This window comes from Sparus aurata, chromosome 7, assembly GCF_900880675.1.
Source record: "Sparus aurata chromosome 7, fSpaAur1.1, whole genome shotgun sequence".
Lineage (NCBI taxonomy): Eukaryota > Metazoa > Chordata > Actinopteri > Spariformes > Sparidae > Sparus > Sparus aurata.
The window spans coordinates 24,551,164-24,570,929 of record NC_044193.1 but is presented as its reverse complement, the minus strand read 5'-3'; the positions used below and the strand labels follow the sequence as shown (position 1 = coordinate 24,570,929).

The window sequence follows — 19,766 nt, the reverse complement described above, 5'->3', positions numbered from 1 at the left end:
TTGTGCATGTGTATCTAAGATATACAACATTTCTTGACAAACTGTATGCAAGCATGTTGGTTGGGAACCCACTAAACCAGTTGACATGGCAATAACCAGACGTCAGTACATCTACAGCTAAGCAAGTTATTATATTGGATTCAAGTGTGGCTCTTTCAGCTGAAACAATGCAATGCTTTGAATCATTTCAGATCCATAAACTGGTTGCATTCTCTCTGACAGCAGATTTGAAATGTACCATGGTAAAAATGATGGAATTGACCGAAGTCAAATTGCCCTTGAGACAAAAATTAGGTAGAGTTTGAGTGAGGACATTTCTGGACAAATTGTACAAGCCAGGCAAAGATAGTTGTATGAGGCCTTGGTGATAGTGTCAGGCTGGTCGGACGTGTTATCAATGGAGAGCTGCTTTATCAAAGGACAAATTTTGTAATCATTTGATCATACTGTCTGATGTCTTGCATAAAAATAATGGAGAAAAAGTTAATTTGCAAAACACAGTATCCTGTTTTTTTTATACTTCGTTTGGCAGCTGTTTCAGTATCATACTAAACCATAAAGCTGTCTTAATGTCTACTGAGAGGTAATACAAATAATCTAGTTCACAGCATCAATCAGTAACTGGCTTTTGGAAAATACTTTTTTAAAAACTTGCGTAATAGCTTCATAGAGTCCTATTACTGGCTGTCGGTGCTAACCAAGCAATTATGAACCTCTCATAGTGCTTTCAGAGTGAAAAAGCTGAGGCTAATTCTTCCTGCTCTCTCGAGGTGGTCATTCAAATGCTCGACTTGTGGGAGACTGGTCGAGCACTGAAGTGGGGGAATCATGAGCATTGTACGAAACAAAGAGGCTGCAAATGGGCACTGGTTTTGCATAGGGAGGTCCAGAGCAACTGGAGTGTAATTGACAGGGCCCTGTTGTTTGACCCCTGGAGGCTTCCCAAAAGAAAAGCAAACAGGGCATTTCCATTTAGCCAACATGCTGGCTGGGAGGCTGAGAGCACTAGTGTCTGCTACCTGGGACTTTCGATAATAAGCCGGCACAAACTGTCTGCATGCCTGTATTAACCGGTTATCCATGTAACTGTGTGAGAGCATCTGTACCTAAGATGAATACATGCTGACACCATACAGCGTAGGAAAAATGACATACATACAGTCTTTAATGCATTAAACAAGTGAACATATAACTATGAGCTCCTCCTGTAACTACTATAGTTTTGGATATCATATGCCTTCACCCTGGGAGTTTGGAACATCGTTAAAGGCAAAAACTCAAAGTCATAGCTCAGATCATGAAGTCCTAAGAAGTTAAACTGAGCACACACATGCACTCAGGAAAATTCTTGGCTGTAATGCTCTGATACTAGTTTTGGCAGCATAGCAAATGCCTTGAAGTGGAGGGAAGGAGAGAGAGAGAGGGGGGGGGGGAGAGAGGGAAGAAAAGGGACAGGGAGAGAGAGAGAGGGAGAGACAGGGAGAGAGAGGGAGAGAGAGAGAGGGAGGGAGAGAGATACAGTAAGTCATTTGACAGGCACAGGACCAGCGGGTATCAGCATCACAAATCCTCTTGGTGTGAAATTCTACGACTGGCATAGGAAGAGATGAGAGATGGTAGTGTGGATGATAGAGAGGCAGAGAAAAATGACAGCGCAGGAGGCTCCAGGCATCCTTAGTGTCAATAATGTCATGGGATAGCAGATAGGACTGAGTATGCATATTGTATGTGTGACATTTGAATCGAATAGATGAGATGTTTCAACACATTTTGGACCTTATGTGGAATTAATTGTGGAAAGCCTGCTCAAAACAGACCTGATCCAAAAAGAAAACAGAACGTCTGAAGCAGTTTGAATGAGAATGGAGGATAATTCATCCCAAACTGAGAAAAAATGCTGGCAGCAGCATCAGCCACTGACTAATGAACAGAATAATGTAAAGTCAACGAAACAAATTCCAAAAATAGGTCCCAATTATCTGAGAAAAATTTGGACCAGGCCAGATTCAGACCTCTGAATCACTGCCACCGACTCCAATATTTTATGTGATTTAGATAGGTCTGCTGCTGTGCTCCTCAGAGCTTTATATTTCGGATTAAGAACAGGGGCGTCATCTTCCTGTGCCAGACCCAGAAAAATAGCAACCAATAAATTGCCTCAACAAATGGTAGTTGAAAAAAAAGTGGATTGGATTGACGGAGCAAAATCATTGTAAGCAAGGATGCATCATCAACAGAGGACATTGTACAACACACAACAGATACAACCAAAAATAGCAAGATTGGATTGATTACCTGCAAGCTTTTGTTCTGCTTTCCCAGGTATTTGTATTAAACCGCAGAATGCATGGAGCAACTACACTACTCACAATAAGTTAGGGATATTGTTATTTACATGAGTGCTTTTCCTATTTGGTCTGAATTTTAATGAAATAAGTACAAGTTCCCTTTGATATCAATAATAATGAATGAGAAGAAACACCATTTTCATTAGTTTAATATTCATTACCCCAAAAATTTTGACAATAACAAGGATAGCCCCAAATAACAAAAAGTGACAATGTCAGTAGCGGGTGTCTCATGCTCCTCACTAGCCTCATGATGTTGTTCTGAGGCAATGCGTTCCACTCCTCCACAAGTGCTACACACAGTACTGCCAGGTCACGTGGGGGTGGGGTACGATCATCCAGTCTCTGCTTCAGCTGGTCCCAGACGTGCTCTATGGGGTTCAGGTCAGGGGACATTGCTGGCCATACCATATGAGGCACTCCAACTTCCTGAAGTCCAGCTGTGACAATTCTGGCACGATGTGGTGGAGCATTATCATCCATGAACAGAAAGTTGGGGGTGTGCTGGCGGAATTGGGGGATGATGATGGGTTCTATGATGTCTCTGAGGTAAGAACGTGCAGTGACTGAGCCATCTACAATAACCCAATCTGTTTTGCGCTGACTGGTGATGCCTGCCCAGACTGTTGCACCTCCTCTAAAAAAGGAAACCCTGGGGACCATGTTGACCTCGGCGTATCACTCACCTTGCCTTCTCCAGCAACGCTGACGACCATCATTTCTGTGCAAGGTGACCCGACACTCACCAGTGAACAGGACGGTAGACCACTGCTGCATTGTCCAGGTCACATGGTCTTGTTCCCACTGCAAACGTTCACGGCGGTGTCTTGGTGTCAGTGGAGTCACCTGCAACGGTCGTCTGGCATTCAAGCCAAAGCGGTGGAGTCGGTTTTGAATGGTTTGTCTGGAAACCCTAGTACCCCTCACATCTCGTAACTGGGCCTGCAGCTGTGTGGCAGTTGCATAACGATGTCTGAGTGCATATGTCATTAGGTACTGGTCATCGTTGCGGTTTGTCACTCGTGGGGCTCCACTCCTGGGTCTGTCACGAACTCTGCCAGTAGTTCTGTGTCTTGATGCAAGTCTGCTGATGACACTTTGAGACACACCAAGTTCACAAGCAACATCTGACTGCCTGCCACCAACCCGAAGGCGCGCTATGGCCAGGTGGCGCTGCTCTTCCGTTAAGTGACGTCGTGTGTTCATGGCTGTTTGAATGATGAACTTGGAATGACTTACTTTTTATACCCACAGAATGTTGAAATTGATGCCACATTGAAAAGGGTTGTCTTTTAGTTTTTTGGTATTGGCCAATATGTAAGGCACACTGTACACAGTGAGACCATTACGTGGAAAACACAAAATGAGGTGTGTCTATCACCCCAATACAATTGCCTCCCTATCCCAAAACTCTCTGAAGTGAAACAAACACCGTATGTATGAAATCCATTGAGTCTCTCACAATATCCCTAACTTATTGTGAGTAGTGTATTTAAGATAACGAAATATCGAAGACTACAATGTGCAGGACGAATGTCCTACTTATGTCATCACAGTTTACATTTCAGGTCAAGGAAAACTTGTTATTTTTTCGTTCTAGTCAAGAAAAAACTTTGTGGGTTCCAAACCAATACACTCCTGAACCCTGATGTACTCTGTAAGAATGGCCAGTCTGCAGACTCAGATATGTTGAAGTGAAGGAGGCAGCTAGTGAAAGCCCTATGCATGACAAGTGAAAAAAGAACAAGCATTGTAATGGAGCTGATTGAAAAGTTGGAGGCAGAAAGGGTGTTCTTTTCTATCACCTGAGTGACTGGTGCAAGGAACAAAAGAGAACTGTGCTGTATAAATGGAGGCATGGAATGCTGTGTCCCCTAAGGTGTGCAACATGGCTGAGGTAAAAAAATAACTAAATAAATAAAAACGGAAAAAGTGGTTTGATATAAAAGTTTATGTCATAAGGACAAAACAGAGAGGGAAAAAAATAAAAGACAGGTGGAGGACAGAGGAAAGCTGATTTATCAGCCAAAGATAAAAGGACGGCAGCAATTACTGGAGAAACAGCCCAATTATGTGGAATCCCTCCAAGGAATGAGGGTGACAGTGATGCGATTTCTATCCAGCAAGGACTTTCATCGAGCAGTGACTCTCATTTTTCAAAAATCTCCTTCTGAGGCTATTTTAGACTACAGAGAACAGCTAGGGAAGCTATTTTGAAGTGACCAGCCCTTTATTTTCATTGTAGAGTAGGATGAGAACTGAACTCATTACTTTTTCAGGTACTGACCGAATGTGTCCAACTGATAACTGTCAAGCTGGCATCACATTTTTTGAATGTAAAATGTGTATACAGGGGGGGGGAGACAGGGGGAGAGACACGGACGGACGGACGGACAGACGGTCATCAACTCCGTCAGCCAGGGGACGGACGGACGCTCATCGCCGTCAGCAGGGAGCTCCTAGCCGTCAACCGGGGGACGGACTGACGGACGGACGCTCGTCACTGTCACGCGCAGAGTATAGCGGCGCTGACCTAGCGGTATAGCGGTGCAGCGCCGCTGTTCCACCGTCTGGGGAGAACCCTGGTATACTTATTGTTTGATCTGATCGTTCCTGGCCTCAATCAAAGTTTCTGGTGATGACTAGCCTGAGTAGGTATCAGCCACCATTAAAGGTCCAGTGTCTATAATGTGGAGTGAACTATTGGCAGAAATGGAAAATAACATTCACAATAATGTTCTCATTAGTGTATTCATTCTTATTTTAGCAGCCATTAAAGATTATCCTGCGTGCTTTAAAGAGGATACAAAATTGTACATGTATAGCCTGCCAGTGTATTCCTTTTGAGTAAGGTGTGATGGAAATAGATAACTGATACATTTCTAAATCCCTGCAGAACTCTGTCCTTAAGCAAAACAGTCTGAAAACAGTTTCATTGTGCATGAAAGTGCATGAAAACTGCTGACTAGGTTTCCGTAGCGTTCACCCACAACTCAAGGTCTTTTCGAGCCAAATGTCCTCATGTTCATTGTGGAGCACAAAACTTCTTATCTCTGATTCTGACTGAAGTCTTGTCTGAAGTCCAATCTATTTTGGTACACTGGCTTCATGTCCACTTTGTCGCAGCACTAGATCTATGACTATCAAGGCTGACCATCTTGCTACACTGCAGAAGCATCAATTACACATCAATGGCACATCAATGACACACACCCCTTGGTATTTAATCTATCTTTTGAGTCTTTTGCCACCACTTGTCCCCATGAACTACCTCTAAATCATGAGCTACTCAGTGGCTTTGTAGCTCAGATTTGAGTCATTTCAATGTATCAGAGTCATTTCAATGTCACGCCAAGAAGCTACATAAAAAGTAAGTCAAGATCCAGGAGACCTTCATGTTATATCAGTGGAAAGCTTAAACTGTGAAGCAGTATAGCCAACATCATGAAACAATATTTGCTTTATTATCAGTTTTGTTACCAGTTAAGTTGCTTGATGATTGGTGATAAGTGGGAAAGAAATACTGTGTACAAAATTTACATTTTCCAGGTAACATCCTCCAAAAACCATGGAAATCATCAGCACAATACATTTCAAGCTAAGCTGGAAAGTAGTTTTCTCAAAGGGACAAGTCATTATCCTCAGACCGCACAGCAAGTGGAGCAAAAGTTCACAAATCCATTGTGTATTTGAATCCAAATGCCACTTGTCTAAAAACACATTATCTGAGAGAAGCTGGAAACCGTCTTTCTCGATATAATAAGGGCAAGACAAAAACTGACAAAGATGGATAATGGCTCCAAAGTGACTCAGGTATAACAGATGAATCTGAAAAAGGTCCTGAAAGCAAAGGGAATGTCAAGCCTGAGTTACATGAGTCCTGACAGGTTATGTGCCCTGTATCATGGCCAAGGCCAGTGTAGTTTAAGGAAGATGAGAAATTAACAAGCAGAAAGAACAGTAGTAATAGCTCTGACATTTTCTTTTTGGCTAACTTGCGTCAGTGACAATTCAAACCTATTGCCAGCATCACAACTAACTCCAGCTGCAATAATAAATGCATGCACACAATAAAAACCTCCTAATCAGCACAAATCCCATAACCTTTTCCACAAGTCCGTGTTCCTTGTTTTTTAGTTTCAGTGCTTCTATTGTTTGCTGCCTTGTCCCTAACTCCTGCAAAACCCAGAGACCCTGCATTCGACAACAGCCCTAGCTTTTCCAAAGACAGATGTCAGCGCTCACTGGGTAAAGTCTTAGTTTGTCACCCAGGTTTTGGTCTCCTGACATTTTGTAAATTCTGTCTGAAATGCCTGACAGACAAACTGTGGGCACTGACGGTGAGTGCTGAAGATGCATCACAATAAGGGAGGAATGCAGGATATGTACAATGATGAAAGGATCAGAGGAGCACTGCCAGACTTCAGATCCAAAAAGGTAAAGTTGGAATTGACATGTCAAAGCCTGGAACAACAAAGTACAAGACAGGCAGAATCTCTTTCTTTCTATCTGTCTCAACGTCTCTCTTTGCCTCTCTACCCCACACACAGGCAACACAGGAGACCCCCGGGAGAGCTGAGAGCAGAATTATAGGGACGAGGTGTGTGTGTTTGTGTGTGTGTATGTGCGGGTTTGCATGTATGGTAAAAAAAAAGGAAGTGATGGTAAGAGAAATGAAATAGGGAGAGAGGAAGAAGAGTCAAGTAAGAGTCGAGTCAATACACACCACACACACACCTCACATCTCCTCGAGGCTCTCATCTCCCCCCACTGTCACCTCGGCAGTAGCTCTTGTGGCCTTTGAATTCCCTCGATCACACACACGCACGCACGCACACACATACCTACAGTATAGCTGTGTATTGCGGGGCGTGCCACTCCAGTGTGTAAAGCTGTTAAGCAGCAGCTGCTCTGCTAGATGTTTAGTTCCCTTGGAGCTGAAATATTGATCAGTTCTCAGGCAAGGCAGCGGAGTCTGCGCCCCCACCATCCCCATGTATAATTGAAGTGTATATCTCTTAGTGTGGCATGCAAGTTGGGAGAAGGAATTAAGCCCCAAGGTAAGCTGAAGGCCTGTCTGTGCTGCCATAGCAGCTCCTTTGTCCATCAATCATATGGCTTTTCACACAGGCGGGTTTCATAGGCTCGCTACCTTTACTTTAGGAAGTGCCATGACTTGTAAAAGAAAATAGAGAATGGAAGACAGAACATAACAAGACACAAAATGGGTTCGTGTTTTACTGCTGGTCATTTATCTGAGCACTTAGCAGTTCATAGGAGGGCATACAAGACTCCTTTGGGCCATTTTCCATTGGGCTACTAGGCATTGACACAGGAGCACAATCCACAATGTTAAAGGATAAGACTAGTTTCATGAAAAGACCAACAATCAATGACATGTTGGCGTGTCTATGAAAAATTTGACTTGCCTACCCTGTCTGTCTAATGGAGGCTGTCAGCCCCAAGCCCATTTGTAACTTCTGAAGAAGATAATCATTAAAAAAGGTCACAACATCATAGTTGCAGTTATTGTTTTGTTTTGTTTTGATATTTAATTTTTTTTTTTTAGGTTGAGTCTTTTCCTCAAATATCTGGGCATTAAATTTGTAAGAAAATATTACTCAAACAGATCTAAATAGATTAACTCAAAATAAACTCCAGTAGCCATGTTGAATGGAATGAAGGGACATGTTCCACAGTATGACAGTGTGGCTATCGGTGTGTTCTTAATAGTTTTGAACAACAATGGAGCTCTATGACGCCAAGTTATAAGCTATATCAGGCTTTGGAGAAATATATTAATACATGTGATTGTAAAATGTATTTAATATTTCCATCTCATTCTTTAGGGCTAATATTGATAACAAATCTAGTATTCCTAATTCCCCTAATCTTCATATGTAAGGTCTAAATCTACATTTACCACCTGGGTGGTAATGTTAACAATTTCCTGTTAATGTGTACTTGGAATGGAAAATATGTAATGAATGACAAATAGCATAAAGCACAGAATGCTGAGAGAAGATGTGTGTTGAATGGAGTGAAGACTGACTACTCTATCAAGACAGCCAATCACACCGGCGTGAAAAACACGATAACAACTGGTTCAGTTGTGTACTGTATAACACACATTTCATTGCAGAGCAGAAATGTGGATTCAGATTCATAAGAACATCACCTGCTGTTTAATATACAGCTCACGAAAGGGTTTAAAAACATTCAGATAGCATGTTTACAGCCATGCACTTGGTAACAGCCAACACTTTCATACCAGGTGTGATGCATAAATCTAAACATTTAACTGATCACATACACAGTGAGGTAGCACGATTGCTGTCAGTGATCGACATCTGCGTTGTTGTGCATGTGTGTTTGTGGCTGTCCCTGAAGCCTTCCACTCGTGAAAACAAGCTTAATAATAAGTCTTTTTTTTTCAAGCCTCCCCACTTATGTAAACCTATAGCAACAGGTTGAAAACCCCATTGGCTACAAGGTGTAAACCATGCAGACAAAATTAAAGGTGATAATTACACCATTACAGCAAACACCACCCACACAGCTACACATTCATGTAGTTATCCTAATAAAAGGTCCACTTAATCAAATAATAATACACTGCCATGTGAAAAAGAAAAACAAATAGTGGTCAGGTTGTTTTGTAAATGATTGTGACTGTGTTAATCAGTCAGTATTAGCATGCTAACACACTACACTAAGATGGTGGACATTGTAAAAATTGTACTTTCTGAATATCACCTTCTAGGTATTGTCATGTTGTATAGTACAGCATCAAGCCACCATATACTGTGCATGGTCACATCTTTAGTCAGTTGCTCCACTGTCTCTTCCACTGCAGGATGCACGACATCAAAAGTCACAACCCCTCCAGATGTTTTTTCTGCCTGAGCTACCATTAGACATGATTCTGAACAGAAAATATTCAGTGGACCTTGTGTTTGAATTGTTTTGTTCAACTACTTTAATTTCCAAGGTCAATAATGAAAACTGGTGCTTCAGGGCGCTCCACTGCACAACCTCAACATTTTTTTTCTGTTACCTTGACTAATTGAGCCTCTGCTAAGGTTGATGTTGGGCAGAAATATGCTGGAAATGACATGATGTCACAGGAGTGCTACCTGTGTGGGTGGATCACAGGAGTACAGGGAAATTAGCACAGCTATCAAACAGATTCTTCACATGATTTAATTACTATTTGTGGTTTACTGGTATTGGCCTTACTTTTTCCAATGTTTAACATTTAATGACTTCCGATGGCAGAAGGACTCTAAAATGGAAGTTGAACACAATTCATTCATTCCACAGAAGGCATTTCCAGAATGTAGCCTTTTGCTAATGATACATTCGTACTAGTTGCATGACCATATTGTGGAGCCGTTTACAATCTGTGGACTGCAATTAGAGCTAACTTTAAAGCAAACAGGCTCAAATGTATGGGCTGAAACAGTGGGCTTGCTTTGACAAAGTGAAGAAAAACTCAACATCTGTTGCAAAGACAATACCTGTTTTTCACATTCCTTTCAGGTAATGTTCTTCATGTATGTACATAAATATGAATACTATCAGTAAGATGATTAACGCGCGCACTTGATGATTATATACATATACTTTATGATTCATCTAAAGTATGTAATCTGTCACATGCAGACCAACTTGGTCTGCCACTGAACGCCTGTCCTGTCAGGTGGTCCTATCAAGAGTATTGATGCATTGTTTTTTTCGCATCAATAAAAATGTGTTACTCTGTTATTTTGAAAACACTAGTTTATAGCATATTTTGAATTACTGTACATTGATACTGTGGCACTTATAGGCTACTCAGAAAAGCCATTAACCAGCATGTGGTACAATAATACAGAACCTCATAGCTGACCATCTTGTACTGCATTTTGTCACACTAAGGGCTCCATACTAAACATTGCAAATGTTGATTCTTCTAAGGTGGATGAAATAAAAAGTAGACAAGAGAGTTAGGTAATCTCACCTTTTCTCTAAACACTGGAGAAAAGGGCAGAGCTTCCCCCTATGTGACAGCTGAATGGACACGCTTGAATAGATCTGGATCATGTGTGCAATCATACGTGATAGGCTGCAAAACACTGTGTACATAGCACACAATAACAAATATAGTTAAGTCTCCCTTCAGCTGAGCCAGCCTTTTCTGTAGTGTGTGTCTCATTTTAGAGAGCAAGGCAAAACTGGAAGGGGGGCAGGCTTTGGCTATAGCATAATTGCCACACTGACAGCTCAAATCTGGCAACCCCATTGTATGCTTTAAGGAGAGACGTATGCTTTACAGGAAGAATGTGACTACTGTCTGCCACGTTTTTGTTACTCGGAGCCCAAGTTTGAACCATATGGGATTCTTCACTTTGAAACCAGTTTGCTCTTTAGAGAACAACTACTGAAGAAACAAAAGCGGAGGAATTGCATGACTGATGTTCAAATGTTTTCCCATCGGTGAAGCACTATCTTCTTCTGCTTTTTGGAGCTTTGAAATCGTGTAATAAGGGTGTGTGTGTGTGTGTGTGCGTGATAGTGCGTACGGTAGTGAGGGGGTATAGTTTTCACCACGTTATGGGTTAGGGTTGGGGTGGGGTGAGTGTGTGTGTGTGTGTGTGTGTGTGTGTGTGTGTGTGTGTGTGTGTGTGTGTGTGTGTGTGTGTGCGTGTGTGTGTGTGTGTGTGTGTGCGCGCGTGTGTGTGTGTGTGATTCCAACTTGATTCTGTGCACAGCTACCTACGTCATGCCAAACAGCATTTGGAAGACCTAGAAAAACAGAGGTTGCACGGACAGGAACAAAACTTGGCCTTTTCTCCAAAGCCCAGCTGTCGGCCTGATAATGTTGCACATATGAGAAGAAACCACTGGCTCCTTGTGAAGGCAGGGAGTTCAGATGGAGTGATCACAGTGAGAGACAATGCAGAAAGATGCACATTTTTCTCTGCCTCCTCCAGTCTCTCAACTCCTTCATCTGCACTGTCTGTAGCACAACATTGCCCTCTACTGGCCACAGCTTACACTTGCTTAGAGCTTAGAGTATAGCAAGGAGAGCCACCCTGTAGAAATTATCCAAACAGCTGTCAAACAATCTGAGTCATGATGTGTGAAAACTAGCAACTGGGGAGAAAGTGTAAGTTTATTCTGAGGATCTGGGACATACTGGACTTTGTGCCAGAATAAATAAAGATACTAAAAGACAAAAAGGGGACATTATTCATAAGCTGTGGATTCACTTTGGTTTACTTAAAGCTATTTTAAAAAGGAACACTACACGGCTTCCCCTGAGTATCAGAAAGCATTTAAAACAAATTCTCAGAAGGATTTCCCCTGCTTGGGCTATACTTGCTATACATAAAAGCAGCAAAATCCATCATAGCAGTGACAAACCTATGAAACTGTCCTGAAATGTGCAATCTACATTCAAAACGAAAAAGGCCAACATGAAAGACTTGACAACTCAGAAACAGCCTGTACAGTGTCAGCGCGCAAAAAGCAACAGAATGTCAACATGAACAAGATGTCTTGCGTCCGCTGGGGGAGCAAGAAACACAGAGACAAAGCAATGGATTTAGTAAGAGCTCCCTCTTTCTCTCTTTAATCAATTTGCATCTTTGCTTTTCACATGATATTAAAACCAATCCATCATGGCTGACTTGGGGGGAGGTAGGGGCCCTGCAATTTTCACTGTGCTCCTGTAACTCAGGAGAGGATCCCCCCTCTGACATTATTTGGATATCAAACAGCAATTTGCCACTCATAAACACCAGCATGAATGTGAGTGCATCGGGCCAAATCCAATAAAAAAGCTGGTGCAGCTCTCGCGGCACGACACAGAAAGGGCCAGGCCCACTTTATCATCCTGATAGGATATGATGTGGTTTATATTATTACCCTGGATGGATAATGGGATTAGGATGCTTATTGGGATACCAAGTGGGTTTTTATACAGGCTATGACTACAATGTTGGATCAAAGTAAGGCCGTAAACGGTAAGAGATTGTTCGATCAAAAGAACATCAGGCAAAAGAAAGGACAGAAAACAGATGGTGACAAAACTGGAAATCAGAATGTGCCATAGCTGTGACTCATTGGTGCCTCTGTAAAAAAAAAAATAGGACTTATGCAACGCTCTGCATTTATCAGCCAGCTACAGCTCACGGTATTCTTTCCATTAAAAAGACTTTCTCCAACAGCTTGTACAACAGCTCACACTGTAAGCAGATCAGGCATCCTCGGCATTGCGAGCTACAGAGGAGATCAGCAGCGCTCTGACGCAATCATAAAAACAGTGGGTGACTGGTCGCCAACCGGGATGTACACAGACCTTCAGATGTTTGATTGAGAGAGAACACAGATATCCAGCTGCTCCACAGATATCTGTTTAAAAAGTAACAGAATGACTTGTAAGAGATGGTAAATATGATGCTGGGCTGGGAGACACATTTCCAAGTGATAAGACTACATAGAGGTACACAGATGATGACCGTTTCACAAGAAACTCCTCTGGCAGGCAGTCAGACTGCATCTTTCAACTGGTTCAAGTCATGCCATAGCAGGTATGCCTCCTCAAGTGTTGTCTTGTACAAGAAGATGCCATAGAAACATCCAAAAGCATGGCTGCTTTTGTGTATTTTGCCCAGACTTCTGGCTTTTCATTATCACAGAAAGGGGTAAGAGACCAGAAGGGACCAATATTTGCTGCTGGATGTTGTGTTCAGTCAAACTGAAGGGCAAGACCCCAACAACGCCTGGATGGAAAGATTGCTGCCAAATGTAGTGGATTTGCATGGAGCAGGGGCAGTAAAAGCCTTATTTGTTTCCTCATCCTTCCTCCTTTGCTGCACAGGTATGAAATGCTTTCTGTTTTTTTACTGACACTGACATTTAATGTCTCTCCACTGTCATTTCAAAGTACTTTGTGTTGACTACTTCAGATCCCTGCTTTCATTTGTTAAATCTAAGGAAAGTGGGGCATACTAATAGAAGCCGTCACTGGTTTTGAGGGCTCTTATAGGTTGCACTTTAGTTGACTTTCTGCCATTTGTCCTGTTTCCTGAGAACCCAAAGGACTCATTACTACCAGTATAGGGCTACAACCAGGACCAGAAGGGCTCACAAGTTGTCAGTATTTTACCTTTTATACCTCAGCAGTGTGTCACAACCTGGCATGGTCATACTTGCACTTGTAACCGTGTCATAAGTTCTTGTATGGTTGCTTGTGTTAAGACATTTAACATTTGCGAAGCTCTTTTGTTTCAATTTGTGGAAAAAACATTTTATCAAAAAGGTTTTGTTTTCATATCTCGGGTATTATGTGGGCAGTTGTATCAAAAGAAATACATTGTTATATATAACAATATCCGTGAAATCAATCTAAAAAGTTGTTGCTGCTTCTTTAAGCACTGTTAATCACTTTTCACATTATCACACAGTAAAAACTCAACTGCATACATTATGTCACTGGAGTCAAATATAGTAGTGTCCATAAAGCAGCTAAAAAAACTAAAAGAAAGGCGTCAACTTTGTCAATGGATTTACCATTTAGAATGAAATACCTACTGATAACATTAAGTGACAAGATGTTTCTGCTCTTGTAGGCTCAAGTCTTACTTTTAGTTTTTTGATTCTTCTTCTTTACCACAGGTACTAGCATAACGGCTGACACTAGACTAGTTCTGTGATGTCTTGACCAGTGTTCTGATGCACTTCTTTCTCTTAACACTACTTTTTAGAAGTAGTGTGATGCCATCGGTTTGCCCAGTTAGATATCATATCCTCACATCTGACTAGAAAAGCTCCAGTTTGCACAGTGACATGTCAAGGATAGTTTGAGGCCAAGAATTTTTGCTTAACCTACTGTACAAGCCACTAAATCAGCATGGATATGACAGACCTGAGGGGGGCCGTGTTAGACAAAAGAAGCTCTTTCAAGCTGAATGGATACTGTGACGAAAATTAGATTTGTGGCGCATTTCAATATCAGTGTAGTATATTTTGTCTTTTGTGTCTCAAGACCTCTGTAGCTACAGCATGCTCTTTAGCATTTTCAAGAAGTAATTGGAAATTTCATCATCAAAGCACATCTTTCAAAGAGTACATCACACAGTTTGACCTCAAAAATGGTTTCTTTGTTCCCTTTATCTAATGATGATTACAGAGGAGAAAAGGCTCAAAGAACAATGGTTGCGGAAAGTAAAGAAATTTAAAAAATGCAACAAAGTCAGACAGTGGACATCTGCCTAAATCAAAAGCCACATTTGACTGAAACTGCAGGCCAACTTCATTTGCATAGACTCACAGAGAAAAGTTTATTACAGTAACAATCCCCAGTCAATAAACCAGTAAGTCTTTAGTGTTGTTTCTTCAGGAAGCACAACTGCAGTAGAAATATTACAACTCCCAAAAGAGGATATTAAATCCCAATAAATACTACAGTGAAAACATGTAATTGCACCAAATTTACCTCCAAACCATAAAAGATTGGCGCCCCAATAAGTATTGTTGCCTCTTGATAATGCAGCCAACGAGCACTGCTTTCAGCAATACAATCTGGGTACAAACAATAAGATGATGCTGAAAGTGATGACATGAGGAAACAAAACTAAAATCATCACCACATCACAGGAGGAGCTGAGCTTCGGGCTCACAACAAGCAGTTAACTACAAAGGGGTTTTTCTTTTTCAGAAAAGCAACTTCCTACAGCATTGAGTTTTCATTTGTTTCTGATCAAGCAATTAGTCAGTTACTTCGTCAATTAATGAATCATTAGCGTAGGTTATAAAACATCACGTTTATAATGAATAATGTCTGTAGTTAGCTCAATATGATGGTATTAAATAGCTGATGTTTAATGGCTGCAAACCCTTTTTCAGATCCTATAATATGCGAGTGTTTGGATTGTGTCACTGGATAACTTAAAATGATTCACCAATGATGAAAATACTCAACAATCAATTTTTTGTCACTTGAAACATTCATGAGCACACTAGTCATTTCAGCATCACATGTATTAACAAGTAATATTAATTAGAAAGAGCAGTCAAGCTCACCACTGTTCAAGTGTGAGAAGTATTGTTTTTTCCAACAGTTTGATAATGCTGCAGTAAGAGTAGGTAATGGGGATTCATCTTGTGGATATTGGGAATTAATAGCAGCATCTACACATATCAAGTTCACAAAAAATTAATAGTGTGCTTAAGTAGAAAGATGTACTGCAAGCATCCTTCATGTCAGAAGGGGTTTAAAATAAACTAAATTGTGATAACACTGAGGTCTAAAAGCCCTCTGACCCAGTTCTGCAAATCTTCAACAAACCAGCATAACATGCTGAAGACTCTCTGTGAAACCTTGTACAATGAACAAACTGTAACATTTGGTTGGGATGCCTGGCTGCCTGTGCCTGCCTCAGCATGCTGCACTGTAATTCAGTCTGAAGCAAAATGTGGCCACGGCCAAAGGCTCCACACGACTTAGTTGTGATGTTTGAGGTGATTGATGGATGCAGTTAAGTCAAATAGTCTAATTTGAATTCACTATGCTTCTCACCGTTTTTGTGTACCTGCTGCAAACAAAACTGGTGCTGGCTCTTAGCAGGGCTGCTGAACCTGTAGATCCTGAAAATCGAACATGTAATGATAGCGACAGCGAGATGGCACAAATGCTTGTTGTTGTTTACTCAGGAGGATGAGCAGAAAACCAATGAGTTGCAGCTGTGAACACATTAAAGAGGGCAGAAATGCTGCTATGAAAACCACTGGAATTGAAATTACCCGGCACATGCAGATTCACAATCAATGAAATCTTTTCGATCACATCTGTTTAGTGGGTGTGTGAAGACTGAGATGAAGAGTTGAAATAACAAAACATAAATTCTCAACCATGTGGTATTGCCCCATTTTACATTTTTTCACCACTGTCATGGTTTTGGGTTATAGTTGAGTTATTTCCTGTTTTATGTGGGAATTCTCTCCTCATGAGTCATGTTTTGTTTTAGATTTCCTGTCTTTGTCTTTTCCCATGCCTTTTATTCTTTTCACCTGTGTATAATTTGTTAATTAGTCCTTGTGTATTTAAGCCTTTGTTATTTCCTCACTCCCTGACGATTCATCTGCGTTACCATGTCTGTTCGCCGGTTTTCTCCTCATGTTTTACCTGCATTGTTGCCTGTGTTCCCTGTGTGATCCTGGCTTGTACTCGGTTTACTTTTGTTCTTGCTGTTTGTTGACTACCTTTGTTTTTGGACCACACCTTTGCTCATTAAAGCTTGCTTTTTATTAGGTCAATCTGCCTTGCCTTGGTGTCCTGTGTTTTGGTGCTTTTATGATAAACCTCAGCAGCCACACAACAAGTGAAAGGCATGAACGAGATGCTTTCATGGTTTAATTAGTTCTTCCAATTATTACAGAAATGCAAAGCCAAGAAGGACTGCTCAAAGCACACTGACTTTCTCCATACCACTAAACCTGAACTTTGAAACAAGCGACTCTCTTAACTGCTCAACACAAGCTTGGTCCAGTCACAAAGATGTTCTAATTTATCTTAGCTTATTAGGACTCATCTAAAGGGATGCAGAGTTTCATACTAGAAAAAATTTCTGCTTCCTCATTCACTTTTATTGAAACTGGTGCAATCTTAGGCCGAATTCACAGGTCAGAGTTCATCTTTTTACAACTCTGGCCAAGTGGATATGCTCTGCAAGACAAATAGAAACATTGATGCATTGTGTTTGGAGATAGAGAAGTTATTATTTTAGCATGTTTCCTGTGTGTGTACAGAATGTGCTTGACTGCTACAATTTATTAATCTCTAAACTGCAAAACTCACTAAACTCTTGTCGATTTGTAGCAGGCGCCTGATTACCACTTATTTACCACTTTACCACTTACTTATTCCCCATCTATTATTCATTGTGTCATCCATAAAGTATCTATGCCTTGTGTTAATGAAAGCAATACAATATAGCAGCAGTGGTATTAAAGGTACAAAAGCTATATCAAGCTGTATTACAAACAGATTTTCAATCCATTTATTCTGTACCAGCACTGCATTCAGGTTGTTAAAAAACTTGGCCTTTTTTACTGTGCCTAGATCTTTGTTTTTTCTTTTTGCTGTGGTATCAAAGGAGGTATTAATAGTTTCTTTATACTGGTATTGTGTCGAGTTTAAAATTCTGGTATCGTGTGACCTTTTAAAACAATGCAAAAAATTTGTTTTGTACTGCATCAACAATTTTCTTCCGAAAAATCATCTGTAACAATTCTCATAAGATGTTGCTTCGCGTTAAAATGTGTTCTTCTTAGACATGCAGGGTGAGAAAATGGACAGGATCACTTATAACATGGGGCTTCTGGATGCAATTGGAATCAATCAGAGCAACTTGTAACTTGCCGTGTTTCTGCTGGCAACACTCTCAAGAGCGAAGCAGAACACAGTCCAATCATCACTGCTAATTTAAAGCTTTGAGTGGTGGAGCTTGTGAGTTGGTTTTAATTCAATAATGGCTGTGCTAAATTAATGTTATTTATGCCTGAATGGGCATTGATTTTGCTATATAATCATCAACCCGCTGCTCATCAAAACAACATGAGGAGTTTAAAACACACAGAAAATCACAGCTGCGTGATTTCTTATTTCAGCTGAATGAATGTTGTATTAAATCTACCTCATTGAAGGAGATCTTGCTGTTTTTCATCCTCTGAGGTTGACTCTTCCATGTTTTCCCAAAGAAGTGCAGGTGATTTTTATCAAACAGGGTCACACGCATCTGGTAGGTCACATCTTCGCCCTCTGACATCTCCTGTGTGTAAAAAGGGAAGACCCCAACAGTAGATTAGTTCATCCTTCATTAAAGATAGATTCTAAAATAAATCCTTAAATTCTTCTAAATGTTTTGCCCAACTTCCCTGCAGGGATCCCTCAGTGAGCTCCACTCACACTTAGTCTACCAACTAACACTCTGTCCACAAAACTCTTTCCAAGGAACAGAGGCAGCCAGCAGTGGGAGAGGGACAATCGTTCGTGTTTATATGAACTGCAGTGGTGTTTGGTGGGTTAAGTGTTACCCGAATTTACGAGAGCATACATGGCATGCTGCAGTGTTTTTTTCAACTGGTCAACGTAATTGACAGAACGATAAAACCCAAGTTCAGCTTCAGTTCTAAAAGTTTTAGACGGAATTTAGCGAGTTCCAAGTCAGACGCAAAGTGACGTATCATGAAATACAGTAGGGACCAGAGGGTGTCATGCTAGGGCTATATCATATCTTTGCTACGTAATGACTGCCCAAGTCAGCGAATTCTACTGCACACATTACAAACTACTCTGAATTTCGGTGTAGTTTGTAATTTGTTTAACAACTATGAACTGTTTCTAGGGACATTTCTACCGTGCATTTAGCGTTAGCTGCGAGCAGTCACCTGCGGGAGGTGAGCCGCGGTGAGCCGGTTGAGGCTGAGCTGGAAGCCGAGGGACTGGGTGAAGTGGCTTTCCTCAGCCAGGTGGACTGTCTGACTGGGCGGTGGGACCGACCGGCTTCTCTCAAACACTTCTGTCCACCCGTCCGCCATGGTTGATACATCTTCTGTCTTCACCATATTCTTTGGTCAACAGCGAAATGATAATTACAATGTACAAAAAACGTATAAATGTATAAATGCAACGCACAACAAAGTTATTCATGTGAATATTATCTTTTCTGCCCGTTCAGATTTTCAAAGTCGCGGCCGCCATATTGAAATCGGATTGTACTACTACAGCGGAGGGGTTAACGGGGTGAATCAATGACTTCACCAAGACTGTCCATGAGTAAAAGATTGGTAAAAAGTGGTCAGAATTGAACGAACGAAAAAGGTTTTAATGCAAGTAATAGCTTAACCCCAAAACTGGACATCTAAACAATATTTTGCAAGCGTTGGCTTTAAACATGTACACCTTTCTATTTGGTATTTCCCATCGCGCTGCATCAGTTACTATGGTAATGCTCACGTTGCCATGCAGGTCACCAGTGACACCCACGGTCTTCCATCGAAGTGTCATCTCAAACTCCACAGTTCAGGCTTACAGTAATTAATAATCACTTTGAATAAATAATGAATATTACTGTTTATATCAATGGTAGTGATTCAAGTAGTACAGCCAATATAAGTTTAAATATTTAACCATGTTTGTGGCCCCTTCAAAGTAAAGGTTGAGACAATAGGAGGATGTTAAGACCATTTATTTGTCATCTAATGGTCCTTGTCTGGGACTCAGAGGGGGTGCAATCAATAGCTGTGTGAAATGGCTGGCCTGGCTGCAACTGAGCGTATCCCTATTAGAGACAATCTCCCAAAATGTCAAATTCAGCCAAGGATGGATGAGTATTGCTGTACATGCTCAAAATAGATACTAGAGATGAT

At 41.1% G+C, this 19,766-nt stretch overlaps 1 protein-coding gene across 1 annotated transcript in view; it reads right to left on the bottom strand.

The window, feature by feature from the left end:
• nphp4 (nephronophthisis 4) overlaps positions 1–19,103 on the bottom strand; it is a 170,456-nt gene extending 151,353 nt beyond the window's left edge. The window contains exons 1-2 of the mRNA XM_030423642.1: positions 18,786–19,103; positions 18,032–18,166 (exon numbers count right to left, since the gene is read on the bottom strand). Of these exons, the coding sequence (XP_030279502.1) occupies positions 18,032–18,166; positions 18,786–18,962 (312 nt within the window). The 5' untranslated portion in view covers positions 18,963–19,103. The remainder of the gene's footprint in view (positions 1–18,031; positions 18,167–18,785) is intronic.
• Positions 19,104–19,766: the final 663 nt, after the last annotated feature.